The 12,611-nt window shown below is 47.3% G+C and overlaps 1 protein-coding gene across 7 annotated transcripts in view; it reads right to left on the bottom strand.

Annotated features, from left to right (window-relative positions):
• The window catches only part of LOC126291845 (alpha-(1,6)-fucosyltransferase-like), a 367,775-nt gene that overhangs the window by 95,854 nt on the left and 259,310 nt on the right, over positions 1–12,611 (bottom strand). For 5 of the 7 annotated variants that reach the window (XM_049985560.1, XM_049985564.1, XM_049985559.1 and 2 more), the window contains one exon: positions 10,504–10,826. The exons of 1 other annotated variant lie outside the window; for it this stretch is intronic. In XM_049985560.1, the coding sequence (XP_049841517.1) occupies positions 10,504–10,826 (323 nt within the window). Of the gene's footprint in view, positions 1–10,503; positions 10,830–12,611 lie in introns of all 7 variants that reach the window. One more of the 7 variants, XM_049985563.1, reaches the window with a different exon arrangement.

Below are 12,611 nucleotides of genomic sequence, written 5' to 3'. Positions count from 1 at the left end.
TTTTATCCTTCATCTTAGTTTCTATACTTGTGGAAACTAACAATGTAGTGAGAGAAATTGTAACAAAACTATTATCTACTAAACATACGTGGAGAAACATCAATACACACAACGTCCGCCGTCTTGTCAAAATTTCTGACAAACACGCTCTATGACTGATAAAAGCGTCAAACAGCACAGTACACTGTGACACATTGAGCCCGCGCGGTGGATTAGCGTCGAGGTCCGGTGTGCCGGCCAGCCTATGGATGGTTTTTAGAAGATTTTCCATCTGCCCTCGGCGAATACAGGCTGGTTTCCGTTATACCGCCTCAGCTACACTATGTCGGCGATTGCTGCGCAAACACCGTTTCCACAAGCGCGAACACCATACTTCCTCTACACACAAACATCTGCGGTTACACTCATCTGCTATCAGACGTCCCCGGAGGAGGAAGGGGGGGGGGGGGGGGGGGGCACCGGGAACTGAAACTCATAACAACCTTGGGTTCGGTGTGGGGTAGGTGGATTGCTGTGGCTTCTTGTGAACCACTGAGGGCTACAAGGACGAAGCCTCTCCGACGTTTCTAGGTCTCCGGTTTAATACAATACAAAGTTAATAAGGCCATCTAGAAGGCTAGCAGAGTATTTATGTTGGAAAGAGCAGGTAACCACTGGTTAGCATCCTACTCAGAAAATAAATGGATACCATTTATATCCAGTACGATCGGCACGCAGTGCTCATGTGCAAAGTTTGCACGGATTGCAGATCGCGCTTTGGAGAAGCACTTAGACTGAGGACTGAAAAGACCCATCATGGTTTAGTAACAAACAGCGGAAAATGTATATGAAGCACATGCTATTGCCGTCGCGAATCAGAAAAGAATGCAGAAATGTAAACTGGCAAAAGCTAACAGAAATTCGTGCGTCTACAAACAGATAGATGCGCGAAACATACAACTTTCTCCGTCATATCTTAGCGAAAGAACTTGCCGACAACCTGAGAAAATTCTGGTCGAACATAAATCCACCAAGCGGGTCGAAGACTTAATTCAGTCACTGGTGTGGTAACAGAAGACATCATAAGGGAAGCTGGGTTTTAAAATTCGCGTAACGCGGTTATATCGAACAGGCATACCATCGTTAGGCGGTTGCACCTATTCCCGTAGGGAACACACAGAAAAAGGCATCCATGGCGTTGAGAAGCGGCTGAAAGAATTGAAAACATGTAAGTGACCATGTCCGGATGGAATCCCAGTTTGGTTTTACAGAGACTACTCTTCGGCCCCTTACTTAGCTTGCATTTATCGCTAATCTCTCGCCCGGTGCAAACACCCAAGCGACTGGAAAAGAAGTATAGGTGACTCGAGTACATAAGAAGGATAAAACAACGGACTCGCGAAATTACAAACCAATATCTGTAACATCAGTTTGTTGCAGAATTCAACATATTCTTAATCCGAACATAATAAATTTCCTTGAGACAGAAAAAACTTCTGTCCACAAATCAGCACGAGGTTAGAGAGCATTGCTCATGAGAAACTCGGTTTGCTCTTTCCTCACATGGCATCTTGCGCACTATGGATGAAGGGCAACGGGTTGAATCCATGTTCCCAGATTTCCGAAAAGCGTTTGGCACGGTGGGGTAGCAAAATGCGAAATAGGCTCCCAGATATGAGAGAGACTCTAAGACGTTCCAAGTAGTAGAACCCAGTACGCTGCCCTGGACGGCGAGTGTTGATCAGAGACATGGGTGTCGCCTTGAGCGTGACAGGGCCGCCCTTGTTCTCTCTGACGGACAGGGCCAGGAGAAAAGGAATCACTAGCAATGATACAGTGCACCCTCCGCCATCTACCGAACGTCGGCTTGCAGAGCGTACACGTAGATGAAATTTATATACGAAATCTATCTTACATGCCACATGGTAGTACGATTAAAAATCTTATTACAACAATAGCCATGGACATGGCCGAACTCCTCCCTGTAAAAGAAAAGAAAACTACTTCTGAAATCTCCAAAATTATTTAAGACCAAACGAGACGTGTCAACGAAGATAATCACAAAGTAGTAATTGACCAATATAGTGCCTACACTGCGAATTATTAAAAGGGAATTGAAAACACTTGATGCAATTGGTGTAAATGCTAACGAAGACAACACATTATTTACAATATAAAACTTATGAGTATAAGAATAAAGTTTACAATATTTTGAAAAGGAAAGTTGCCAAACAGTTTAGTTATTTTTCGTTGGAAAACGCATTTTCAACTTTTACCTAACAATGGAAAGGAATTTTGTGAAGGCTGACATTGAACCTTCCAGCAGTTGGTGGATTTATGGTCTCTTTGTTCTTCAAAAACAGATTTTTACGTTTCGGTCATAAGAAACGTGCGACGTGTATTTCAGGGCGACTGGGATGGAAGTGCTATTACCCAGCACTAAGTCGCAGAACTGTGTTAAAAATGAGGGAATCTGGTACTAGATTATTTGCGCGAACGATACTTAAAAGGTTGAAAATAAAACACAGAGGAAACTTTTTCATTCAGAAGATAATTCTGATTGTCAATTGTGGTGGTCGTTGCCAGAATTACTAGTGTTTTCCAGGTACCTCTTTTCTCAGTTTCAGGCAGCACAGTAACACTCGTCGGAAGCTACAGAACATCATAGCCTTTGCCTTCAGCAGCCTTACCCTTTGTAGGCTTCCTGTTCCTCCCGCTCAATAATTTAAACTACCGGAAAATTAATCTGCAGTTGAGCAGCAGAACTTCAAGTTCTGTTGTTCTACCGCATACAAACATTATATTTAAAAGTACTTCAGGAAAACTAGCTTTCACTCTATAATAATGACTTAGTCTTATTACACAGCTGCACGTGAAAAATTTTTGATATATAGTGTCTGGCCTGTTGGACACGTCCGATAGGGCAGATACCACACTGAAGCGCCAAGCGATGCGCAATCAAATTCAAATTCAAATGGCTCTCAGCACTATGGGACTCAACTGCTGTGGTCATTAGTCCCCTAGAACTTAGAACTACTTAAACCTAACTAACCTAAGGACATCACACACATCCATGCCCGAGGCAGGATTCGAACCTGCGACCGTAGCAGTCGCACAGTTCCGGGCTGCGCGCCTAGAACCGCGAGACCACCGCGGCTGGCAATGCGCAATCAAGTACAGGTATATGTAAACAGGCAGAATACGACGCTGCGGTCGGTAACGCTTGTATAAGACAAGTGTGTGGCGCAGTTATTATATCGGTTACTGCAATGGCAGTTTATCAAGATTTAAACGAAACTGAACGTGGTGTTATTGTCGGTGTACGAGCCATAGGACACATCATCTCCGAGCTAGCGGTGAAGTTGGAATTTTCCCTTAAGATCAAATGGTTCAAATGGCTCTGAGCACTATGGGACTCAACATCTATGGTCATCAGTCCCCTAGAACTTAGAACTACTTAAACCTAACTAACCGAAGGACATCACACACATGCATGCCCGAGGCAGGATTCGAACCTGCGACCGTAGCAGCCGCGCGGCTCCGGACTGAGCGCCTAGAACCGCTAGACCAGCGCGGCCGGCTTCCCTTAAGACCATGAGTGTACCGTGAATATCAGGAATCCGGTACAACATCAAATCTCCGACATCGATGCGGCCTGAAACAGGTCCTACAAGAATTGGACCAACGACGACTGAAGAGAATCATTCAACGTGACAGAAGTGCAATCCTTCCGCAAATTACTGCAGACTTCAATGCTGGGCGATGAACAAGTGTCAGCGTGCGAACCACTCAACGAAACATCATTGTTACTGGCTTTCGGAGCCGAAGACAAATTAGTGTGCCCTTGATGACTGCATGACACAAAGATTGGCGCCTCGCCAGGGCCCGTCAACACCGACATTCGACTGTTGATGACTGGAAAACACGTTGCACGGTAGGACGAGTCTCGTTCAAATTGTATCGAACGGACGGACGTGTACGGATACGGGGACAACCTAATGAATCCAAGGGCCCTGCATGTCAACAGGGGACTGTTCAAACTGGTGGAGGCTCTGCAATGGTGTGGGGCGCGTGCAGTTGGAGTGAAATGTCACCCCTGATACGCCTATATAAGACTCTGACTGATGGTGACACGTACGTAAGCATTCTGTGTAATGATCGGCATCCATTCATGTCCATTGTGCATTCCGACGAACTTTGTCAATTCCAGCAGGACAATGCGACACGTACAGAATTGCTACAGAATGGCTCCAGGAAATCTCTCCTGAGTTTAAACACTTTTCCATTGGCCACCAGGAATGAACATTATTGAACATATCTGCGATGCCTTGCAACGTGCTGTTCGGAGAGATCTGTACCCCAACATACTCTGCGGATTCATGGCGCCAATTCCCTCGAGCACTACTCCAGGCGCTAGTAGACTCCACGCCACGCCGTGTTGCGGCACTTCCGCTTGCTCGCGGGGCCCCTACACGATACTAGGCGGGTGTACCAGGTTCCCTGGCTCTTCAGTGTATGAGCGAGGGCGGCTGCAGGTACTTTCAGTGCGGATGCGCCGTATCTTCTGAACCCCTGCTACGAACAGGGGGGCTACAGGATGGGGGCGCTACCTGCGCGTCGCACGCTCACAACTGAGAATCTGCGCTGGAAGGCGGAAGCGTGTCCGGATGGCCGAGGCGGCTAAGGCAACCGTTCTGGACAAAAGAGGAGCGTCCGGGTTCCAGATACAGTTCGGCACAAATTTTCAGTCTTCCCCGCAGATTTATTTCAACGCCTGTGTGGCAAGTTACTGTCTTCGACGCCCTGTTTGGGAAGAACAATGTGGTCTTATTCTCCAGACTAAGAGCTACAACAGGCATGAAATACAAATTCTTAACACTGTTCTTGTCATTCATCTCAAATTGATCATACGTAAAATGAAGCTAATAAATGAAAATACACTCCTGGAAATTGAAATAAGAACACCGTGAATTCATTGTCCCAGGAAGGGAAAACTTTATTGACACATTCCTGGGGTCAGATACATCACATGATCACACTGACAGAACCACAGGTACATAGACACAGGCAACAGAGCATGCACAATGTCGGCACTAGTACAGTGTATATCCACCTTTCGCAGCAATGCAGGCTGCTATTCTCCCATGGAGACGATCGTAGATATGCTGGATGTAGTCCTGTGGAACGGCTTGCCATGCCATTTCCACCTGGCGCCTCAGTTGGACCAGCGTTTGTGCTGGACGTGCAGACCGCGTGAGACGACGCTTCATCCAGTCCCAAACATGCTCAATGGGGGACAGATCCGGAGATCTTGTTGGCCAGGGTAGTTGACTTACACCTTCTAGAGCACGTTGGGTGGCACGGGATACATGCGGACGTGCATTGTCCTGTTGGAACAGCAAGTTCCCTTGCCGGTCTAGGAATGGTAGAACGATGGGTTCGATGACGGTTTGGATGTACCGTGCACTGTTCAGTGTCCCCTCGACGATCACCACAGGTGTACGGCCAGTGTAGGAGATCGCTCCCCACACCATGATGCCGGGTGTTGGCCCTGTGTGACTCGGTCGTATGCAGTCCTGATTGTGGCGCTCACCTGCACGGCGCCAAACACGCATACGACCATCATTGGCACCAAGGCAGAAGCGACTCTCATCGCTGAAGACGAAACGTCTCCATTCGTCCCTCTATTCACGCCTGTCGCGACACCACTGGAGGCGGGCTGCACGATGTTGGGGCGTGAGCGGAAGACGGCCTAACGGTGTGCGGGACCGTAGCCCAGCTTCATGGAGACGGTTGCGAATGGTCCTCGCCGGTACCCCAGCAGCAACGGTGTCCCTAATTTGCTGGGAAGTGGCGGTGCGGTCCCCTACGGCACTGCGTAGGATCCTACGGTCTTGGCGTTTATCCGTGCGTCGCTGCGGTCCGGACCCAGGTCGACGGGCACGTGCACCCTCCGCCGACCACTGGCGACAACATCGATGTACTGTGGAGACCTCACGCCCCACGTGTTGAGCAATTCGGCGGTACGTCCACCCGGCCTCCCGCATGCCCACTATACGCCCTTGCTCAAAGTCCGTCAACTGCACATACGGTTCACGTCCACGCTGTCGCGGCATGCTACCAGTGTTAAAGACTGCGATGGAGCTCCGTATGCCACGGCAAACTGGCTGACACTGACGGCGGCGGTGCACAAATGCTGCGCAGCTAGCGCCATTCGACGGCCAACACCGCGGTTCCTGGTGTGTCCGCTGTGCCGTGCGTGTGATCATTGCTTGTACAGCCCTCACGCAGTGTCCGGAGCAAGTATGGTGGGTCTGACACACCGGTGTCAATGTGTTCTTTTTTCCATTTCCAGGAGTGTAGATATTAAAATGTCGTATCATTTAGAATTTATAGCTGCTACATAACGGCATGAGGAATAAAGTAAACTTCAGAAGATAATAGCACTATTAAGTGAACAGAACAGACAAAAAACCTTGTCCCGCATGAGATTCGCTCTTGAGAACTTTGCATTAGAAATCCAACATGCCTCCTATCACGCTGCAGCGACGATGTGTTCACAGGACGTGTTTACTTACATCTCATTTATCCTCACAGAAATCCGCACGCGTAGTGATTACTATCTCTCGTACATCTCTACAAGCGTGTTGCAACCACATTCGGTATCATCGTCTCATTGTTCGGAACATTAAAAACCATCAGGACTTCTCACCATCTGTAACTCAGTTTCCAGGTCGTAAATTGCAAAACGTGGCATCACTGTCAATAAGAAGGAGCAGTGGGCTAGCTAATGACGTCAAAGGCATCATATGACTCAAATGGAAACTTTTTTTTTTTTTTAACACTGGAATTCATAGCGAAAAAAACATGTTATGAGCATAAAAACGACTTAATTAAAACCATTTAACACGATTTACAGGAAACAGCAAATACCCTATGAATTAATAAATGTACTATCCTGCACAGTTGAAAAAGAAGTTATTTATGACATTAAAGTTGCTCCATTCTTTTCTATTATTACAGATACAACACAGGAGATTACAAAAAGAGAGCAATTAACTCAGATATTTGAATATGTTACAGTTTCACGTGGTATCGCTGAAAAGCCTTGTGACATGAATATAAATGAAAGCTTTTTAGGTTTTCGGAAAATGAAAGATGACAGTTAATTAGATATACAAAAGGAAATACTAACTTTTAAGTGAAGTAGACGAAAAGGGACTCTTGTTAGCTAAATGTCGCGTTCAGGGTTACGGCAGTTTTGCCAATATGTCACGCATAAGGCGTATACAGGTACGACGCAGAAGAAACGCTGTATCTCTTCTTTTTAAAAGATGGGGGATTTTGGTATTTTTAAAAGAGGTTTACCTAACATGTTGGTCTTCGAGATAACAGTCTGTTGAGGCCCTTTGTTATGCTTATTTGATGTACTTAGGGCTCCGTCAAAAATAATGTTCGATATCTAAGAAAAGGGGAAAAAAGAGAATGTCATTTTGAAAAATCTATTAGAGGAATTTCAGACAGTGCTCCAATCAAAGACTCTAGAGTGTACCAATTTCGCATTTCAAATGATGAAACTGGAAAATGTAGAGCTTGATAAACCGTGTTGTTTTCTTCAGAAGGTACATGATAACTTATCTTGCTATTTTGACGAAGCAATGCCATCAGTTACATCTCTGGCAATAACTGGGGCATTTCATCACAATTTGAAAATAAAAGAATTCGAATAGTGAAGAAACATTTTGGTGAATTGTGTCAGGATGAGAGGCTCGAGGAACAAAATATGTATTTCAGAACCACTGTTTTAATGACTGACTGAGCAATATTATTTTCCCAGAGGTCTAGGATTATGCTTCCAGCTGAGATATTTACAATTCATGAGTAATTCTTCCAAATTAACATGAAGAGGATTTACCTAGTGAATTACCAGACCGCGTAATACGTTTCAAAAAAGCTCTGAAAAAAAAAGAAAAGAAAAAAGAAATGGCCTCATTAACTTCTGCAGTTGGACGCAACAAAAGTATCAGTAACAGAGAATTCCGTCGTAGTTGGTAGCGTTTCAGTTGTATGCACAGCATTTTACCTGTTTTCCACTAATCCTGTTACCGTTTCTTCCGCTAATTGCTGGTTTTCAATACACAGAAATATGAAGAACTACCTGCGGAATTCTATGACCCAAGACATACTTAGTGAACTCGGCCTTCTCAGTACGGAAGAGCTAAATCCACTGATGTCGCTGAAATAATCAGTATCTCCGCATCACAGAAGGCAGACCCCCCCCCCTCCCTCTCCGCTCCGCCCCCCCCCCCCCTGGTCCAGTTTCACTAGAGATCGAGGTGAGCAGAGAGACCTTTTACAAATGCATCAGACAACAGATACACGCACAGGCCTATGTTTATTGATAATCTGTGTCATATTAATTTTTAATACTATTTCCCAGTTTTAATCATTTTGTTTAACAGTTAGAGAATAATCACTGCGTTTATATTGCGTAAGATTGTAAAACGCATTCCAATAATTTCTACTTACACCTGCTGTAATTAAAGTTGTGATAGTTTCTGACAGGTCATATCTTTTGTTTCAGGGAGGAGGGTTTGAATTTTTACTTTTGCAGGTGAGTCCGTATCACGTGCGTTACAAGTCTCATGCAAACCATTTTTTAAAACAAAAGAAATGTTTTTCGTACGTTGTTAAATTAGTCAACTGTAAGCCACCATTGATCTCACGACGTTCTCTTCTGATAAAGTGCAGAAAGACATCTACATGTTTCGTCCTCGGTCGATAGTTGTCTGTAGATGCCAGATTTATTGCGCCTTGACTGGCACAGTGTACGGCTAGTGCGGTATTTCCTCATACACCGAGTTCAGTCGGCAACTGTTGTAGACAACTGCTCTGCCACGGATTCTGTCTTTGTCGCAGAAAACGCTTCAGTTTGCTGTTTTCACGAATTCCACGCTGAGTTGGCAACACATCTGCACACGCAAGTCACCTAATTCCTGTAAATTCCGGGGAATGGGGCGATGAGCTCTGACGCCACGTTTCATCACATACCAGATCCGGCGAGTTGGTGGGAGGGCAGCACATCAACTGGAACTCGCCACTGTGTTCCTTGGACCACTCCTAGCCTTGTCACATGGCGCATTATCTTGCTGAAAAATGCCACTGTCGTCGGAAAACATGATCGCCACGAAAGGACCGTCGTGGTGCCTTGCACGAGCTCCACTGGACTCACAGATGCGTATGTGAATGTTCCTCAGAGCGTAATGGACGCAGTGGGGCTGCACTCAGGCTCGGACCCAGCTGAGTGAGGAGAGAGGAGAGGCGGCTCCGAGACCAGGAAAGCCAGCAACGGCCGTGGGAGCGGCGAGCCCTGCACACCGCATCGCCGGAGGAGGTCACGGCGGTCGACTGGTGATCGGGGCCAGAAATGAGGGCTTCCCTTCGCCTTTTGCTATTCCAAGAACAACAACTACATGTAAAGCAGGTGAGATGAGGGGTGTGTTGCTAAAGAAAAGCACCTGTCCAAAGAGAGATATTTTCGCAATAGCAAATAAATCTGAGGAAGTTTCAATACGATAGATTGGATCATCATACTACTCACAACATTTGACTGCCTCTTGCCCACTTCCATTTGTTTCCGTAACTAATAAATCTAATATTAGTAAAGATTTCGAGCGTAATGACGAGGTTACAGAGATCTTTGGGATGGGAACTGCTCACTGGAAGGCAATGTGCCTCGACTGATCCAGCAGCCGCGCACACACTCGTATGTTGGTCCAGTCTGCTGGTTCGCAGTTCCAACTCATCTACGCCACCTGCAGGTGACTCAGACCAATGAAATGATCGTATGGCATCGTTGGCTGGAAGGCCACATGGGGGAAGTTCGGCCGCCGTATCGCAAGTTCTTTGTAGTTGACACCACTTCGGCGACTTGCGAGTCAACGATGATGATGATGAAGAACACACAACACCCAGTCATCACGACGCAGAGAAATCCCCAGCCCCGCCGTGAATCGAACTCGGGACCAGGTGTGCAGGACCACGAGCAGACCAACAGAGCTCCAGGACAAAGGCTCAGTGTGAATGGGAGCAGCGAATCCCACCTCGAGACGATACTGGAGGTATTCGAGAAACTCCATACTTTGAACAGCCCCTTCACCCTAAACCTGCGATATTACAGTGACGACCCACAGAGAAACCAAACAGGCCAAAGATACTCTTTAGCACTGCAGATTCATCACGTACGGATAGTTCAAACTGGAAAAGAAAAAACATGCGCAGAGACAAGACTAGGTCTGTGGGGCCCTTTATCACAGCGAGCGTGACAGGCACTGCCACGTATATGGCCAATCGAGCAGCTGTCAGAGCACAGCTGGCAGAACAAGAAGCACAAACAAACCCCACACCGAGTCGCTCATATCATAATCAAACTGCATACTTTGGCATGCCAGTCGGCAGGTCCCAGTAACTTCCAGCCCTTTAAGCCGCTACCCTCCAGACGCTTCGCAGGCGGCCGCGACTCACCCCATGTTGACGGAGGCGAGGATGTCGCGCAGCTCGAGGTGCTGGCGCTTGAGCACGTCGAGGTCGGCGAAGGCGCGGCGCAGGCGGTCCTGGAGGCGGCGCTCGTCGGCGGAGGCGGCGCCGCCCCCGCCGCCGCCCAGCAGTGCGCTCGGGCCGCCCCCGACGGCGGCCAGGCCGGCGGGGGCGGCGGGGGCGGAGGGCGGGGCGCGCAGCGCGGGCACGGCCACGAGCAGCAGGACGAGCAGCCAGCCGAGCAGCAGCGCCACCAGGGCGCGCCCGCACACGCCCAGCCGGCTCAGCTTCATGGCCGCCGCTCCGGCCGCCTGCTGCGACAAAGGGCGCGCGCCTCGCCAAAAGCTCCGACACACCACATCTACGCAGCAGCAGTTTCTTAATTAAACAAACACAAACGACTAATCCAAACACGACACGGCTACAAAATAGCTGTGGGTTCCATATATGGAGTGCACAAGAACGACCTACCACTAGGTGGACGCATCGAGTAATATTTTCCAGATGACCGCAGGCCAGAAACCCGGCACTGTCGAGAGGCAGCTGTAATACGGTAGCCGACGGGTGACGAGTGTACAGGAGCGTGTGGGTCTGAAGTAACATCTGTTACCGTTGGGAGTGAAGCTCATAATTAACTGAGCAGTCGAAGCTGAGTGGACTTTAACCCTCGAGTTGGCGCGCCAGTGTATGAAGTGCGCCAACCACAAACAACACTGTTATATACGGTTCCAGAGTCGTCTTACATTTACGAGCTCACTCCTATTGCTTCAGCTAACACGGTAATAAGTTGTGTTGTCATACATCCCAGTGTGCAGCAGTAATATACAATATACAGCAAGAATATAACCCAGACTCTGAGCCAGCAGCGCAGTTCCACAACGAGGAGTTACCTGCAACATAATTCGTAATCAAATAAGTGGTTGGTTGGTACGGATCTGAGGGAACTGTGCCGTTTAACGCTTCAAGTGGGTCATTACGGTGGTACAACACTCGTGTTGCGGCAATGAGTGAGCGATGAAACGTCTATTTCTTAACCGTTTAGTGAAATTAAGATTAAACTGAAATTCTGCTCATACACGCGGGGTCAGGGATTTTCCCAGCCTCGTGATGACTGGGTGTTGTGTGCTGTCCTTAGGTTAGTTAGGTTTAAGTAGTTCTAAGTTCTAGGGGACTGATGACCATAGATGTTAAGTCCCATAGTGGTCAGCGCCATTTGAAGTGGTTTTTTTTTTTTTTTTTTTTTTTTTTTTTTTTTTTTTTTTTTTTTTTTTTTTTGCTCATACACGAGGTAACTCGGTAACACAATGACAGCTATTCTTTACTCGTGTAAAGAAAAACGGCGTGCTTACTAGAGGGTTAATTTCCAACCTAAGGCTGGTTAGATTAGACACGAATTCTCTGGGATGTTTGCAGGCGATGTCGAATTTATAAAAGGAGCAGCAGAAAGGTTCACAAGTTTATCGAAAACGTTAACTGGCAGTCACTTGAAGGGAGACTCCAACTATTCCCTGAAAGGCTACTTGCAAATTTTCATTATCGTTTATTAAATGAAGAGTCGTGGGATGTAGTATCACTCCTGTAGGGACTCTGAACTCGACATCAGAAGCGCCACAGAGGTGTTTACACTGTCGTTCTTCCCACATTCCACTCGCAAATGGATTGGGAAAAAATCGTGATATGTGGTGCAATGGGTGGTGCCCTCTGGCAAGCACTTGACAACAATTTGCAGAATATGGATGTAGTACCTGGAGTCTAGCCACTAAGCATCACAAGAGACTGATTTTGGGAATAGCACTAACGAGACAGTGATCTTAGCTTTCGGTAGTTCCGTTCGTCACCGGAACGCGTGACCGTGCCTAGCTTCGGCATAGGCCACCCGCACAAATGTGCCACATCTGAAGGGAGAGCAGTGCCGAGCGCGCGTCGTCACTGACAGTCCAGTAGTTGGCGCACTTCCTGGACGGACGAAAGGCCGCAACAGCGACCGATGACTCGCACTCCTATTCCCAGAAACATTACAGCTGCACTAACCCTTACGCCTTCAGTACCTGCTTCTAACAGTAGGGTCTCAGTATTTATTTTAGCACCACTATCAT

Source organism: Schistocerca gregaria, chromosome 9 (genome assembly GCF_023897955.1).
Source record: "Schistocerca gregaria isolate iqSchGreg1 chromosome 9, iqSchGreg1.2, whole genome shotgun sequence".
NCBI lineage: Eukaryota > Metazoa > Arthropoda > Insecta > Orthoptera > Acrididae > Schistocerca > Schistocerca gregaria.
The sequence above is the reverse complement of the archived record's forward strand: the minus strand, read 5'-3'. Positions and strand labels throughout refer to the sequence as shown.